This window comes from Hippopotamus amphibius, chromosome 14 (assembly GCF_030028045.1).
Source record: "Hippopotamus amphibius kiboko isolate mHipAmp2 chromosome 14, mHipAmp2.hap2, whole genome shotgun sequence".
Taxonomy (NCBI): Eukaryota; Metazoa; Chordata; class Mammalia; order Artiodactyla; family Hippopotamidae; genus Hippopotamus; species Hippopotamus amphibius.
The window spans coordinates 59,295,573-59,313,255 of record NC_080199.1 but is presented as its reverse complement, the minus strand read 5'-3'; the positions used below and the strand labels follow the sequence as shown (position 1 = coordinate 59,313,255).

General features: G+C 48.4%; 1 protein-coding gene across 1 annotated transcript in view; it reads left to right on the top strand.

Annotated features, from left to right (window-relative positions):
- ERICH6B (glutamate rich 6B) overlaps positions 1-17,683 on the top strand; it is a 47,092-nt gene that overhangs the window by 6,646 nt on the left and 22,763 nt on the right. Inside the window, exons 2-4 of the mRNA XM_057707204.1 lie at positions 2,170-2,417; positions 2,596-2,624; positions 16,220-16,359. Of these exons, the coding sequence (XP_057563187.1) occupies positions 2,170-2,417; positions 2,596-2,624; positions 16,220-16,359 (417 nt within the window). The remainder of the gene's footprint in view (positions 1-2,169; positions 2,418-2,595; positions 2,625-16,219; positions 16,360-17,683) is intronic.

Sequence of the window (17,683 nt, the reverse complement as noted above, 5' to 3'; positions counted from 1 at the left end):
ACAGAGATGTCACAGTATGTTCATTTTGATTCACAATGTTTTTACTTAATGGTATTTTGATTCACATAATCTGCTGGATTTGATTTTCTTTCCCCTTGCCTGCTCCTCTTTGGCAGCTCTGAATGCTGTTTGGCCTAAATGCTATAATTTGGTCACCATTTCCAGTGGAGAGGTGGTACCCTGAGGACCATTTCCAAGTGGGGAACCTAGCAATTTTCTGTATTTAATAAGAAATGTTTAAGATATACTGATAAGGCAGGGAAGGGAGAGCCAGACAACCTTTCAAGCAGGAAAGTTCACTGATACGAGCAGAGCTTCCCAATCAGGTTGCCTTGAGTCGGCCACTCCTGGGGGGAGATGCTGAGCCCCAAGACCAGTCGCCCCAGCCTCCACTCTGCTCCCATACAAACAGCATCATTTTCTGTGCGTGTCTTACCCTGAATGTCAAGAGCTCAGTCCAGTGGCATAGGGTGTAAAGTGTATATTTCACAATCTTTGTCTCCTTCAATTCTCCAGCCACTCTTTCCCCTCCCCTTCACAAATGAGGATCCTGGAGTTTGAGAGAGGGTATGTGACTTCTCCAAGGTCATGGAAAATAATTAGAGGAGCCAAGACAGGCTCTCAAGCCTTCTCTTCTTTCTCTTCTAATCACTTCTCTTTCTGTTCTCCTTTTTCCCCTCTTTCATCCTTTGTTTCTGCTTTTTAATAAATTATATGCATATTTTAATTTGAGAAGAGTGACATAAAAAGAAGCAAAATCTACTTTTGTTCATTTTTTAAAGGGAAGTTTGAAAAGTAGAAAAATATCACCTAACCTACCAATATCCAAAAAAAAATAAAGCTGATTCACATTTTAGCAAGTTTTACTCTGTCCCTCCTGCCCTCATTTTTTGCATGTTTGGTGGTGGTGGTCCTTGTTTTGTCTTATTTTTACTATTTTAAATATGCTGTATATACAAGTTGGTTTTTTACTTTTGTAACTTAGTATTGTGACTTCAACATTTGCCCATATTGCTTAATTTTTGTAGACATCATTTAATAGCCAAGTAATATTCCTCAATAATAGTCTGTCTCATGGGTAAACTATGGATAAGTATTGAACAATTAAGTTGCAAATTCAAATTTTCTGTTCCTCATTTGTTTACTACTTCCACTGCGCCATTCTCTATTACTAGACTCAATACTGTACTTTATCCCAATTGTACCTGAAGTTCTTGATGTCATCTCATTCAAAGCCAACAGTCAGGTGATTAAATGACACAAATAGAGTCTTTAAAATTAAAAATAATTTAAAAAATTTTTATATCCTCTGAACCTCGGCCATTTCTCCTATATAGATAGATATCTTCCATCCTGTGACAGAGGGAAGCCTCTGTGATAACTCAAAAGATTAACAAAGCAAACTTGAATGTCCCAAATCCATGATTTCACAAAAATTACCTTCTTGAGTTCTCACTAATTTTATAAAATTTCAACCTCATAATTTCTAAAGGAAACCATTAAGAGAGACAACACTGAAGACAAGCAAAAGTAGAAAAATTCCGTAAATCAGGGCCTCTCTACCCCAACCCCAGCATCACATACTTAACAGATTTTTTAATAAAAAGAAAGATTTTCTTTTTTTTTTTTCCACCAACACTGTCTTTCTGTTCTTTTTTCCAATAGAATTCAAAGCTCATTCACCGCAAACCCTGCCTAGGCTTAAAGCAAGGTAAAAGTTTTTTATTTTTTTTTCTGAGAAATCAGGTGGAAATTCCTACTTAGGAATGATGCTTCAGGAACCTCTGCAATCCCAAAGATGGGAAGTGGGGGTGAGAGTGGGGTGGAGGTACAGGAAGCAGGACCCCCGAAGAAGGTGCAGTGCAGGAGGGGGTCTCCTAGAAGTCACAAACAAAGGACCTACCAATCCTGCTCCCCTCTGCCATTCAGCCACGCACAAGCTGAGCGACGAGTCCCAGGGTGAGTCCTGGGCGCCCAGTCCTGGGGTGAAGGCACCCCCAGATCCTTTCACTCTAAGTGAAGCAGCAGCTGGCACCCGGAATGGCACACAGGCCTAGTGTCCATGGTCCACAAGCTGGTCCCTTCTAACCTTGTGACAGCCACCACCTGGGATGGGCAGAAGTCTGCGGGAGCCGGGGAGCAGCTGTCACCACCCCAACCACCCTGCAGGCCACAGCTCTGGGCTCCTAACCCAGCCGCTGTCTGGAGGTGGACTGACCCCTTGCTCCCCTCTGCTGATGACATCCCTCGGGTGACCACCTTCTTTGCTGCCCCTCCTCCCACCCCCGAACCTGCCAGCAGCAGGCCTCTTCTTGGCGACACGATGCCATCTACATCCTTTGTGAAGAGCGTTGGAGAGTTTCTGGCCTTGCAGGACCAGAGCACGCAGACGGAGTGGATCTGTGAAAGCAAGCCAGGTAAGGGACCCCGCATCCCGCCTCCACCTCGCAGCCAGGCTCCTGGGGGCTGGGGAGACGTGGCCTCTCGGGTGTTCCATGGATGTGGAATATGGAGGCTGGGGTATTGTCTGTCAGGCTGAGGATGCATACTGCTTCCTGTGTCATCCTAACCCTGTGACCCCCTTCCTCATCCCAGACCCCCCTCAAAGAAAGAGCATCGGCAAAGTGCTAAGACAAACACCTTCTTCAATCTTCCCCTGTCCCTTCATTAGTTTTCCTGTTCTTGTTCTACATGAACATAGGCCCTATTTCCCTCGGGGACACAGGCCATTGCCTTCTCAATTACAGGCTGGGTTCCCTGGGGAGAGAGCCCATCTCCAAACAGTCACATGGTGAAGGGACTGGGACCCACCCCAGACACTCCATCTCAGCGTGCAGTCAAAGCCAGCCCTGGTTCAGAACGATCCAAGACCATCCATAGGGGGAATTTCTGTGGCCACAACTAGGAGACACTCAAGAGACAGTTCAGCAAGATTGCACTGAGGATCTTAATTCTCTGCCCAATTAAGCCCAGAGGCCCCTCGCCCTAGGATCCCGGGGATGCAACACTGAACAGCATCTCTAGCCATTATTAATAATTTAAACCCAGCCTTCGTGAGATTGATCCATCACAGATTCACACATTCGTTTCACATCTGTAGTCATGGCAGCAGTAAATTAGATTCCCGACCAGCACCTCACTCCCCTGCCCCCATCCATGCCTCCTAAATTTTGTAGCTCGAATGTGGTTAAATGAAATTAGGAGTCAGAAAGCCTGTGAGGGAGAATGGAGCGACAGAGGCAGGCCCACATCAGCCAGGAGTTCCGTGGTGCCGGCTGCCAGCACGTGATGAGGAGTCTTTTACAGGCTAAATCGGTTCATGTGGGATTTTTGTCAGTGTGTGTGCTCTGATGTAGCCCTGAAAACTGGAACCATTTCAGAGTCAGTAAGCATGACAGCTGGAAAAAAAATCTGAGCATTTATCTAAATATTCATAAGCAGGATTCTGGAAGTCATTTATTGGGTAATTGCCTGTAAAGTGCCAATGCTAAGCTTGAAAGGATGTGGGAGAGGAGAAAGAGACAGGAGAAGGCTGGGGTATGAGAAGGGGGGCACCAGAGCCTGTTCATAGCACTGTGTGCTCACCTCCAGCGAGAGGCCCTCCGGAAATCACTGCTTCATTTGCCGTGTTCATTCACGATCCTTTTGGTCTCCAAACTTAATTTAGAGAGCCGGTCGCATCTGGATCTAATTTAGGCTTTAAGCGCTCTGCATATTTGGTCTGTAGGGGCATGTTTCGTAGCTAAGTCTCTTTCCAGTACTGAGTTCCTTAAAGCCAACATGTGTTTGGTGTTCAGCAAAAGTCCAGCCACCCACAGAAATACCTACTGGTCAGATCCTGTGATGTTGGTGGCCTGGATCAAAAGTGTGGACAGTGTTGGAGCATTTAAAGCCAGGGTCAATGTCACACCCCAGGCTCCTGCAGAGACATGAGGGGATGGTGGCTACAGCGGAAATAGGAACTCAAGGAAAAGTAAGCAACTCCCTAAAATTCGTGAAGGTTTCTCTTTTCTGCCTATGGTTTACCATCAATCTTTTCGAAAGTGTTAATAACAACGGGACAGAATTTGCTAGCAATCGTACATGATTGTATCTGGCCAGTGGAATGGAGCAAAGAGACCCATTAAAAGAGACTTCTCTGAAAGAATGAAGAGCTGTAAGGAGTGACGGGGGCGGGGGTGAGTAAGGGGAATCCGGGAAGTATGGAGCTCCAGGAAGGAGCTCGAAATTGAGTGAAGAGGAGGTACAGGAAAGTGACTCGGGGAAGATGATGGGGATGGGCCCTGCCATGAAGAAAAGCCAGTCCTTCTGCAGCTGGAGGACAGAACACTAAGGGTTTCCACTAAGGTGGATGCAAAAGAGAATCCGCCTTTAGCCCAGGGCAAAAGCCACCCATCCACTTTGTTGGAGAAACACAGACAATCAAGGCAAAAGCGATTCAAAGTGCTGACTGTGTGGGGCCGAGGGCCCCCAGGAGGGAGCGGAGGTGAGCGCAGGCACTGGCGGCACTGCTCCCTGGGGTCCAGGACCACGCAGCCCCAGCAGCCTGTGCCTGTAACGATGCAGATTCCCAGGCTCCCTTATCACGATCCCTGCCTGCACCCTTAACAGGATCCCCAGAGGGTTCTCAGGCACAGGAATGCTGCAGAACCGGACACCCTCTAGGGTAGGATGGATTTCATGGCTGCCAAGTTCCTATTTCTGAAACATTTTTTATTAAGGGACTATTCAACCCCAGTGCGCCAGAAACAGCATTTTCCATGGACTCTACAAACAACACTTTCAACCAAATATGGAGGTATAACACCCAGATAAATAAATCCTTGAAACCTATTACGACAGAGGGTGGCAGGTCTGACATGGAAGGAATGCTAAAGGCACCAGGAATGCCCGGTGGCTCGCGTGAGGAAGCAGGCAGGACGAGGACCAGAAAGACTATTTATGGCCTGAGGTGTCTACCCAGCCAGGCACAGAGCAGGGTCATAAACAAAGTACACCAGAAATTCCAACACACAGCATTCTGTCCCTGCTCCGCGAGATCCTCAAGACTTGGTGCCCTGTGCACGCCTATAAATATTTGCTACATACTTGCGAAACTGCTGTTAAATCCCCTTCAGACTCAAGATCAGATATGGTGGTAAGAGGGTATATCCTCCTCCCAAGAGACAGTCTTGGCTGGAAAGGAGCTGTGTATAGAATACGTGCACATGGAGACACTATTTGTATAGAAATGTGGGTGACAATAAACAGAGAGCGGGCAAGTGCCATCACGGAGGAGTTACTTCCAGCCACCTGGCCAGACGCAGAAGAGGGTTGGAAAGCTCCCAAGTGCACACCAGGGTTTGCACAGAGCTCCTTTCAGCAGACTCAGGTTTTCAAAGATCACATGCAGAGGTTAAAAAAGATAAGATTGTTACCTACGATAAAAGTAGGAAAATGTCCCGAACTTTGAGAAAAGTGTTAGGAGAGCTGAAGTCCAGGGTAAACTTATTCTTACCAAAAAGTAATAAAAATAATACTGTGCGCGGCAACAAAAGAAGGGGGACCCTTTTAAAATATGATTGGGGCAAAGAGAAGATCAAGGCACACAGGGCCACAGTTTAGTGCATGTTGAGGAATGATTCAAAGAAAATCATGGTCCTCCATCGCTACTGAATTTTAACTTCTCTGTGAAGGAAGGTGATCTTCAGATTGAAAAGGGTGCGATAAAATTAGGCAAGAAATAGCAGAAATCAAAGATTGGTGAGAAGATCAGAAAAGGATAGTAACTGCTGTGTCCTGACCGTGACAAAGTATACCCCAGAATGTCTACAGAGAGAGAATAGTTTAATCATGCTTGTGGTTTTTGAAGAATTGGGAGAAACTGGGGAAATGAGTCTGTAACCAATCTGGGGCAAATACTGAGAACAAAATGACCACAAGGAACCAGCATAAGGTCAATAAGAACAGATCAAGTAACACTGGCTTTTAGGTTGCTTTTGGACAACGTTATTAGATCAGGGAACTATGGAATTTGGAGGCCCAAATTCCAAATTTCAAAGCCTTCCTGATGTTCCTGTGGACAAGATAGACAAACACCAGATAGATGCTAGTGCAAGATGATGGCGTGATCGCTGTTGAATAACCATCCGCAGATACTGTTTAAGGATCAGAGTCAACCCAGTTTCCAGTCGGCAGCCATGGGGCTCTGTCCAGGACAATACTGTATCACCGACTCGGATACAGATGCAGGGGGAATATTTATATCTGTACATGACTGGATGCTGTGGGTGACGATGATAACGTGATCACATTCTAAAAGACCTCGACAGGCACAAACGCTGCATCAGGACTGGCTGGATAAAACAGAATGGTAATTTAGTTTAGACCCTGCTCTTAGGCCCACAAAAACAGGATGGAGAAGGACACGAGGGGAAAGCCCTGTCTGCTGTAGATGATTTACTCAACCACAGGCTCAGTAAGTCAACAGTATGACTGGTGTGACCTCCAGAAAAGGTAATATAACCTAGAACAATTAAAAGGTTATGTAAGATATGACTGTGACCAAGTCCAAGCTTAGTACTGCTTGCTGCATGACAGGCCAATAAATTGAGAGATTAGTTGTTGGGGAAAAAAAAAAAACCAAAAAAATGGTTTTGTAGGGCTTCCCTGGTGGTGCAGTGGTTAAGAATCCACCTGCCAATTGCAGGGGACATGGGTTCAAGCCCTGGTCCGGGAAGACCCCACATGCCATGGAGCTATTAAGCCTGTGCGCCACAACTACTGAGCCTGTGCTCTAGAGCCCGAGAACCACAACTGTTGAGCCCACGTGCCACAACTACTGAAGCCCATGCACCTAGAGCCCGTGCTCCGCAACAAGAGAAGCCACCACAATGAGGAGACTACACACCACGATGAAGAGTAGCCCTGCTGGCCACAACTAGAGAAAACCCGTGCGCAGCAACGAACACCCAACACAGCCAATAAATTAATTAATTTAAAAAAAGAAAAGGTACGTAGCCTGCACTGCAGAAGCAGCCTGGAGCTGCTGTTCACTTTGAGAGCCTCCACACTCTATGCAGGCTAGAAGCCAACTGGCCGGGGCTGGGAGGAGAGGGTGGTGTTCGTTCCCCGGCTGGAACTACATCGTACAAAGAACTGTTGACGCAAACAGGGGTGTTAAACCTGGAAGACACGTGACCCTGAGACAGGACAGCTGCCTTCAAATATCTGACAACCTGCCGCACAAAACCGAGACCTGACCTCTCCATCTGCACGGAAGGGCTAGACAAGGGCCAGCTAGAGGAAAACTGGTTAAGAAAAAGAAATGAGTCCCAACAGCCCGAGCCATGCACAGTGGGATGGGTGTTCTTAGAAGCTGGAGAGCTCTCTGTCGGTGGAGGCCTTAGTCTCAGCTGATGACTGGCGGCAGGCATCCTGCCCGCGTCGGGAGGCTTCTCATCACAGACCGGCTCACATCCTGATGCTGCCGTGAGCAGGGAGGGGTGTGGGCGGCTAGCTCTCCTCTGCTTTCTTATGCTGGGCCTGCTCCTCTCTGCTATTAGGAATGGAATGGGGGGGGGGGGGTGTACACATATGTTTAGGAGTAGGAAGGAGGACAGGTAGTGGTGGGCAGAGCAAAAAGGAGCAGGCATCACAAAATTCTAGCAAATATAACACATGGGTAACTAAGAACTTTATAAAAGTTATTGAAAGACACAGTAGCCTCTCGTGGTGTAACCCAGTGCATTTGTATCAGCCAGGCCCCTGTGTTTCCCCGCCGGCCCCTGTTATGCACCTCTCTGGGAGCTCTTGACAACAGAACACCGCAGATGCCCACTTCCTACGGTGACAGGCACACCCCATCATGAGTCTCCATGGCCTTGAAGCCACCTGGCGCTACGGTTCCGACAGCTCTTCCACCCACAGAAGGAGGAGTATCCCCGAGGTCTCCCCTCAGCCCCAGCCATCCTCTCTGTCCTGGGGACCCTAACTGAGCAGAGAAGAAGGCCACAGAGGGCCCACATTTCCCAACCACTGTTCGCTGCAGCCCCCGAGTAAGTCAGCAAAGCTAAGAGGAGGAGGCGGGCAGAGGGAGCCTCCAATATATGCCAGCAGTGGCCTCCAGCCCAAGTTTTCTCCTCTGTGGATCAGCCTTGGGTGCCAAGAAAGAACCTCGGACCCTAAATGTCCAATGTGAACCCACTGGAAAGTGTAAGGTTAACATTGTTAATGGCTACCCTCTTCTTTCTTTTAACTGTATCTTCAAAATCAAAATCTCAAACAGAGGAGGAATCAACAACGATGCTACCCGCCTTAAAGTCTGATTCACAAGGTATCATTTTAATTTTATAGTTTTACGATGATTTTAAATGACTGATGGAAGCTACAAATCCAACTATGAGACGCTAAGAAGCACAGCATTAGCACACCCTGGGCCAAAGAGAGTCCCCATGTGACCATTTTAGACTAGGGCAGCCTTCAGTAAGGCTGGTGGCCAAGGATTATTTTTAGAACTTCGTGTCAGGGCTCAAGGCTCAGGGAAGACACTTGGCCAAAGGGTAAAATGCTTTTAATTTTGAATTAAAATTGAGTGTTGAAAGGGGAGGAAATAATATTTACCACTGGAATTAGGGAGGATAACGGATTATTCATACTCAGTTCATTCCATGACATTTAGTGTGCATCTATGATGCTTATTGATACCTACTGTGTACTGGGCAGTAGTTTGTCCATCTTTATACGGACAAAGCCATCCTACCCTCTCAGAACTTAAACTCTAGTGAGAAGATGAACTACAAGCGAAGGGAGGGGAATCAATGTGTGCTGAACAAAAGCTACAGGCCTCCAACTGCTGAACATCAAGGGAGCCTCTTATCCTAAAATACGCAATCTCCATCCTGGTCTCCCCAGACATTTAGGGGTTAAAAGTTCACCATACCACATCCTACTAATCATTTTTCCTATTTGTTTTCAGCCTTTATTCCCACTGAAGAACCACAAAAGGAAGGAAATGGTGAGAGCCCCACATAATCTATCCAAAGATTCCTGCTCCCTGCACCCTACAGAGCATCCGGGGCTGGGCATGGTGCCCCGGGCTGGGGAGCGGGTGCCTTGATGGTCCAGCAGTGCCCAGTCCTAGAGAGGATGGAGGGACATGCTGGGCACACAGTCCCCGAACCTGGGTGTGCTTCCCTGTCCTTAACTCTTGAAGAAGGGAGATAGAACGAGAAACACAGGGAGGGTCTTGGGAACATAACAGAATGACCTGGGAACAGCCCAGAAGTCCATCTCTCTACTCAAGCTGTAGAGGGACACCCACATTTAACGAGCCGGTCAGTTGCTAGGTTCCCTGAAGTCTGGGAAGCAGGGCTTGACAGGGATGCATGGGCCCCTCCAGACAGAGTCATTCCATGGCACCTGGGAGGAAATAAATTAGAGCCCTCAAATGGTACCCGTTAAAGCCTGATTAAATTTTTACTAAGGAGGGGATAGTTGAATTCTATGAGCGGGAAGTTCAGGGGAGAAGCCTTTTGGTGGCAGAATCCCAACGCGCACACATCACTCCACAAAAGTTCTGCGAGTAATCAGACCCATCCTATTAGAAACAATGTAAGCACGAGACCTGCTGTCTTTCAGCATTGGCGGGGGGAGGGGTGGTCAGGATTACCTACATGGTGACTTATCAAACTAACTCTTTCCAACTCTAGACTATAGAATTTTCTTCATTTTATTCCATTTCCCAGGGGGAAGAGGGTGGAGGGACAGCAGTGCTGCTCAGACTTAATGTGGAGGGCAATCACCCGGGCATCTTGTTAACGTGCAGATTCTGATGCTGTAGGTCTGAGATTCTGCATTTCTCGCAAGATCCCGGCAGCAGCTCCTGCTGCTGACCTACAGGCCACACTTGCAGTGGCTTTAGAACAGATTATAGATTTGCGCCCATAGCGACCGCCAGACCAGCCCATCCCTGGACCCGCCTGTCGAGGATAACAAGGGTGGAGGAGGCGAAAGCAGGACTGAGTTTCACCTGCGCGCTCTTTTCTCGGAGCTGGCCCCGGGGCTGGCCCCCTACCGCTTGTCCCCTCCCTTTCTTCATTGATAACGCTGGGATCTGGCCTGCAGGGCAAATACACAGGACTCAAACGTCCACCCCAAATTCAGGAAGTGTGCTTCCGTCAAGGAGAAATGTGCGAGGAGAGCCGCTGATTAGATGGGGAAGAGTTAAGATGTGCTCTTGGTCCGGGAGACACACCACTTCAGGGAGTGCTGTGTGCCCGGCGTTCACCGCGTTAGTGCCGGTCCCCTGAGCCACCCTGAAGATGAGCCTTATGGTCCCCGTGGCACCGATGAGGGGACCAGGGTGCGAGGCAGCTGAGTGATGAGCCGTGGGGGACCCGGGTCCTGGGTGACAGGGCTACCACTCAGGAACCTGGCCTGACACCTCTCGCCTCCCCCAGGCCTCCCACAGAGCAACTTCAGGGGAAGGTAACGGTCTCACTAGAACAAAGGTGGAGGTTGACAGAAAGCCCCAAAGGGAAAGTTAATTAGGAATAAAGCTCTTCCTTCTCATCCTGCCCCGGTTAAGGCTGTGTTACTGCTGATTTACGGGGCCTGTCTTGACACATAGACAGTGCTGGGGGAAGATAATAAGGTTAGTGATTACGTGGAAGCAGACGCCTCTAACGCTGCTGCTCTGCACGCAGGCCCGCCGAGTCCGCTTCTTCCCTTGATAAACCCCTTCTTCTTCTTTCCCCGCAAATTAACCATCTATTATTCCATAAAGTGTATTAAAATACGGCAGTCACAAATCGCGGGGATCTGCTGAGCTATCGGGCCAGAGGCAGACTCCTCTTCCCCATGTCAGGCAGGCAGGTCCTCAGAGGCCCTGACGAGGGGGCTCTGCCACCCGGTCTCCCCAGACCCCTGTTCCGCCAGCTCCTCCGTTTCTCTCCCGTGACAACCAAATGGAGCTTCCCGAGGTTCTTGCTCAAATTCCCAAGGATTCTTGTGGGGTTTTCCCAACAAGAAGTTTTAAAACTTCTCTAGGCCACGTCCCTGGCACAGTTTGGGGACACACAGTGTTCTGGAATCGAGCCGAAAGGGCCCTGTGCCTTTGTCAGCTGTGAGCACCCCGGGGCGGGGGGGGGGGGGGGGGTGAGTGCCTGGCGGGTGGAACTGGCGGGAAAGAATTGTGGGGGGGGACTCTGGCTGCACAGGGACCACTGCGATGAGGCAGGTTTCTATCAGGAACAAACCAAGGCTGGGGTAGTGTCAGTACAGGCAGATCCAGCTGAGTGGAATTCTCCTTCCCTCCAGGGGCCCAAAGAGGTCCATGTTTTCATTATTAAACCAAAGTTGGGAAGAACTGCAAAAATAACATGTATGGAGACCACAAAGAATGCCCCTTCTCCACCCTCAGAGGCCCAACGGGGACACACATCAGGCAGAATCAGTCAGCCCAGAGCCAACCCGGTGGATTTTCAGGGCTCCCTGGACAGCCCAGCATGGAGGGGCTGGTGTCATCCTGAAGCTGAGACAAAGGCCACCGTAATTTCCCCGGGGGCCCAATTACCGAGAGTGAGCCCTTCCCCCCAGCTCTGCCCCAGGAGCCACACCTTCCCGGAAGCAGGGACTCCAGCAGACCCATGTTGTAATGATCAATTCCTCCATTCAATTTGCACCCCGTCTCACTGGAGGTTTCCAGCCCCTCTCCTGGTCCAGAGTCACCGGGCTGCGGCTGATCTTGAGAACAAAGGCATCTGCTATCTCCAAGAGACTTTTTTTTTTTTAAGCTCACTGGCTTAGGGATTCATCTCTTACACTTTAATTAGCAATTATGAACCATGTGAAATTCTGGAAATGGGCAATTTTTGACAAAACTGACGGGAGACAGGAATATTTCTCAGGATTTCCAATAGCAAATCACACTCAGAATAAATCTCTCAGAATAAAATCTAAATTCCTTCCCAGGGCCTAAAAGGTCCTCCATGAGCTGGCCCTGCCCCTCCCCATCTCCCCCCATTTCTTGCTCCTCTCCACGCATCCTGTGCTTCTTCCAGTGTGTCAGATATGTCAACATGCTCCCATTCACTCTCACCTCAGGGCCTTTGCATGTCCTTTGCCCCCTGGCAGGGATGCTCTTCCCCAGCCATCTGCCTGCTCGCTTCCTGGCTTCATACAGGACTCACTCAAATGTCACTTTGTCAGATGAACCTTCACTGGCCACCGGAAACACATTTTCTTAAGTCTGCTACTGAAATGGACCCTTTTACTCCTATTTTATTAATATCCCCAAGTCAAATTTTAAGTGATTTGATGAATTTATTTAAAGTCTTATCGATGACATGCAGTTTTATTTAAAAGGTCAAGTGTAAATGCCATAAATCTATTTCTTTTTGTTTTTGTTTGTTTGTTGTTTTGATTCCTTTTCCAAATGCCTCTCCTTTTGCTGTGACTTCCAAAATTGAAAGTCGAGGAGTTTGTCTCTAAAGAGAGCTTTTGGGATTGTATATTAAGTGATCCCATTGGCACACTGGAAGGCGACGACTTCGAACACAAGGTAAGTTGGATACAAACTGGAGACCGCCTGGCTCTGAATGTCAGAGCAGGGTGGCCCAGAGCCAACCGGACGCTGCTTCTCGAACCCTGGGATTCACAGCTTCACTCTGCTGTTAGCACAGCCCAAGTGATCTTTCCTTAAAACAGGACTAAGTGTAAATGACACACATTAAACCCAAGAGGATCAGAAGAAAGCCAAGAATGGCACCACAAGGCCCTGCTTTCAGTAATATGGGTAAAACATCCTCAAGATTGCTTCTGAAGGCAGTAAAGCTAAAAACAAAACCTTTACGTTACCCAGATACCTAGATATCAAGGCAAATCGTTCTTTGCAGAAACCCTATGTAAAAATGAAGTTAGATTCTGGAAAGACGGACTAGGTATAATTTTCCCACATCTTAAAACCCTATACATTATATATAAAACAAACACAAGAAGCTTCTAAAAGACAGAAGAAGGCAGACTGGCTAGAGACCTTGGGACCCAAGGAATGACATGGCAGTGAGTTTCCTGAGTTTCTTTTTTGCTTCATACACCCCTGATTGGGTGCTGGAAAAGACAGTGACCAAAAACCCCAATAAGCACAAATTAAAGCCCCAAGAAAAGCCTGCTGTCTCCAACTAAAGGACCAGGCATAGGGCAGCCCAGCAAGACAGAAACTTTACACAACAGCGTCCACAACGCAAGCACTGCAACAAAGAGTGGTGGGGCATCTCCCCCAAATCTGAGTCTTGCTCCCACACTCTTCAGAGGGACACGGAACCAGCCCCGGAAGTTTAACAGCTGTCCTTGCCCAGCTGTATCCAATAACCAGAGATGCTATGGGAAGTCCTAGTAGTCTGAATAAGCCTTACATCTACAGAACGTTGCATTGTCTTTACTGCATGAGTTTTTTGCCTGCCGGTACAGGCTGGTGGCTCTAATTTCCTGGGTCAACTTACCTCTAAGACTTCCATCATATGTTGATTCAGGTTATACATCCTTTCCACTACAACTAACAAACTTTCTCAGGATTATAGGTACTAACTACAATCACAAGATGAAATCTCGTGTCCCCGGAACTCAAAATTAAGCAGATATAATTTCCTAAACTTACAAAAGAAAAGGGGGGAAAAAACCCTCAGCATTTAGTTTTTGCTTTTATTTTAATTGGAAAAATTCTCTGGTCTCAGTTTCTATTTATCCCTAAATTCCTTACTTTCCAGATGTGCTTCTATACACCTGTTATTAATAAGAACTGCTTTTCAAATATTGAACTACCATGTCAAAAGGAGGAAAAAAAGACTACTTGAACTTAGATTCAGCGCACTGGATTTACTAAGACAGGAAAATAAGCTCAGGCATTTTAGAAAGATTTTTCAGTAAGAGTTGAAATTGAAAGGAATTGTTTTAGTTAGAAACTTAAACTATTCAGACACCTTCAGCACACCTGTCAATTGAGGTTCTGCTGTGTCTGGCGGAGCTGCAGCCACAGGCGGAGGGGACATCTCCTGCAGAGCTGAGCAAGGTTCTGGATGAGACCAGACGCTGGGAGGGTTCTGTGTGACAGGTGAGCCCCAGTCACAAGCACCTTGCCTTGCCACCTCAGGGGCTTTGCCCAGGTGACAAAGTATGGCACAGAGTTGGGGGGCACGATCCCCCTGCTGTCTGTACCACTCTGCCTCCAAGCATCAGACGCTTAGGAGGATAAGGAGGCAGCCACGGCCCGGCTACTGGCAGTCTCGGGACAGGCAGCTGTGCAGCTTGGGAAGCACTGCCTCTCTAAGCAACGCCACAGGCGGCAGATGTGCACAAGTGGGACCAGAGCAGGACAGAAGGAATGGAGTCAATGCTGCCTGGTACCTGCAGCTAGGAGGGAAACACTAGGGGAGGTAGCTGAGGTCCTTGGATGCGGATGGGGCTCTCAACCTCGGCTTCGGTTATTCTGACAATTCGACCCCTTTGCTGTCCACTCTATGTGTTTGAATTGTTTCTAGGACACAGTCATGTATCACACACCATGCTGTGCAACCTCTTTTGGTTGCCAAACCAGAGACTCACCCGGGAGGAGTCCCAGAGCATGGAAGAACTCATCACTTGGGGGCCCAATACAGCTACCATGACCTTGAGGATAGTTCTTTATAGGCTGAGGAAGCAAACGGGACCAGCCTCCTGGGATGGCGTATGTGCTGCATAAATCAAGTTGGGCAGCACAGCCTGGCTGGGATGAGAACTTCGACCAGGCCCAGCCAGCGGGTCTGTTGTCCAGTGGACCACAGTGGGAACATATTTTCTGGTGAACAAATTATGGAATCCAGAGGGGCTGGTGAGAGACCACAGGCCTGGACAAGTAGGTCATTGCTCCATCTCAAGAGAAGAATAGTCAAAAATGAAGAATTCAGAGGCAGGAGTGGCGGCACCACAAGCCTCGACCTCAGCCTGCCCTGAAGCACTGAGTCATTCCCGTGTGAAAAGATAAACTGAGGCCTCTTCAAAAGGTGAAGAGTTTATTTGAGGCTGTATGGATTCAAATGGGGCGGGACCAAACTGGAAGTGGTCAAGAGCCCTCCACCAACAGGAGTTGGGGACTTAAGGGAAAAGGCAGAAGCAAAGCAAGGAAAGTACTGATTGGCTATAACTTAAAGCCTAGTCGGCTGCTTGTGATTGGTTGTCCTTGGGTATCGATTACCTAACCCTCTGGCATTTACAGCCTGAGGTTTCGGTTTGCTTACTTAGAGCACCGAGGCCTTACAGCTTCCTCAGTAGGATGGCCTCTGTGCTTAATTAACTGAACACCAGCACTGGGAAGAGGTACATAGAGAGGCTGGGAATCAGGCCAGCCAGACCTGACACACCCCAGCTTTTCCCCAACCTAGAAAAGCCAGCCAGCCACAAGCTGCAGTCGTGTATCTGCCCCAGGTCACACGCAACTGTGGATATCTGGGTCTCCCACTTACGATAGGAGGCTTATAAGTGAATGGCAGACTGTACATTATCAGATGCAAAACCACCACCATAACAACCTCGACCCGTAGGTGAGCAGGGGAACATGACAGATGCGCGGTTACCTGGACAGCAAGCCAAACTTCACCTTCTACCCAAGAGGGATCCAAAAAAAGAAACTCTTGTGAGGACCCACCCATGGGTCCGTCCTGGTTAGCATCACGGACTTGGGATAGAATGATCAAATTTACAAAATAAAAAACTAGCTTGCAGTGTCATTACTTTGGAGGAATCGTTAAAGGCAGAATCAGCCACCACAGACCGTGCTAGGTGCTACCCTGCTTTCCTGAAGACTGTTATCCTTCACAATGAAAAAATCACCAACCACTGAGAGCTTGGCCACTCCCAGAACTCAAAAAGCCTGTTATGCTCTGAAGGCATGGAAGCACGTTTACGTTGTACAGTCATCTCTACATTTGGAAAAAGAAGGTAATTTTCTGCTCTCAAGATTTCTTGGTAAGCTACTATCAAAAAAAAAAAAATTCTTGAGGGAACTGGGGAATGAGAAGAGGGTGTGACCATAATGGAACTAGTCTTTAGAATAAATTTTGCTAGCAACCCTGATGTTCCCACTGCTTGTCTGTTTCGAATAACATGTTGAAATCTCATCTGGCACCTTAGGCACTCAGAAACAGGGATAATCAGCAAACGCTTAATTCCCGTTTTCCGAGTGTTTCATACTGTGGTCCTTTTGCAGGCTGCGACCAGCTCCTATCAGTCCGTGTTCAGGACTATGCTCAAAGAAATGGCTGCTCGCAACGAACTGGAGGAGGAGGATATTAACATTCCCCTGACTGGTCATCTGGAGAGTGATACCAGAAGGAAACTGGGAATCCTGTAAGTGACTGGAGAGATGGAGCTATTGGTCGGTGGGTTCAGGTAGGCCAGAAGTAGCAGCAGGGAAAGTGTAAACGGGGCCATCAGAGAACAGAGTAGTAAGGCCAGGGCTGGGCAGGTCCCCTGAGTCAAAGAGCAGGCCCAAGCCAGGCACGAGGACAAGGGCAAGATTAGGGGCCGGGGGACGGGAACGAAATCTATAAGCAGGGGACGTACAGCATAGGATCAAAGGCGGGCAGTGACAGAGGTTGGAAATCCAGGGCAAGAAAAGTCTTGACGGGACCGTGAACTTGTTCGAAAGGCTGGGAAGCAAGGCTCAGACCCCTGGGCCTTTGAAGAGAGGGGACAGTGGGGGATCAAGATGGGGCTCCCTGAGGGGGAAAAGCCCTGAGCTTCACTAACCTGGGACTCCTGGCAAGAGCCCCCGTTTGGAGCGAGGAATGATAAAGTTATTGCAGATCATTGCTGGCTCCAAATCTTTCTAGTTGGCATGACCCCAGGTCACATCATGTTCCAGAACCCCATCTGTACAACCAGCCTGGGGTACATGGGAGCCTGGATTTTCACTTAACCAGCTGTCAGAACCCTTGGTGAATAAGGCACACAGTCAAGCACGCAGTGGGTCTACGGCAGGCTCTCCCCCAGTGGCACAAGGCACAGGCCGTGAGGGGTGGGCTGTCCTGCATAACCCCCTTGAATGGTGAACGGGGGCACTCACAAAAATCAGGAGGAGACTGACTGTCAGCAGTTTCTGCTTTGGGCTCCACAGAGTCTCGGGGCCAGAAACCCCTAAGGCTTCTCTAGGAAACGAGAAGGCAAAATACACAGTGCAAAACACAAAGAACATCCAAGCTTTCAGATCCTTACACAGCAGCAAAAACAAGTCCCAAAGAACATCCCTGTAAGTTATCCTGCATCATATGTTACACTTTCTCCCCTTCTTTCCCATTTCAGCCCATAACCAAGGCTCAGTTTAACCTAATTACACTCAATGACTATTTCGTGAGCACGTCCTGTGCGCCGATCTATACAGTAGCATGTATAGTCTCCACCATTGAGGAGCTGGCTAGTAAGGATTCCACTCGCTTGCAAAGGTGCGCAAAGAGCCAAGGGAGGAACCTCCCCAAAAGCGCCCTGGGTGCCTCTGCTGGAGTTTAACTCTGGCATTCTGTTCTCAGCCTGCGGGACAGGCTTCACCCCACCCCCTCCTCGGTCCTTATTCTTTCACAGGTGATGGTAAGCGAGGTAATTGCTTCAATTACATTCAAAGTGCTTGCAAATAAAATAAATAACACTTGGTACAAACAGGCCATGAAGAGCTCAT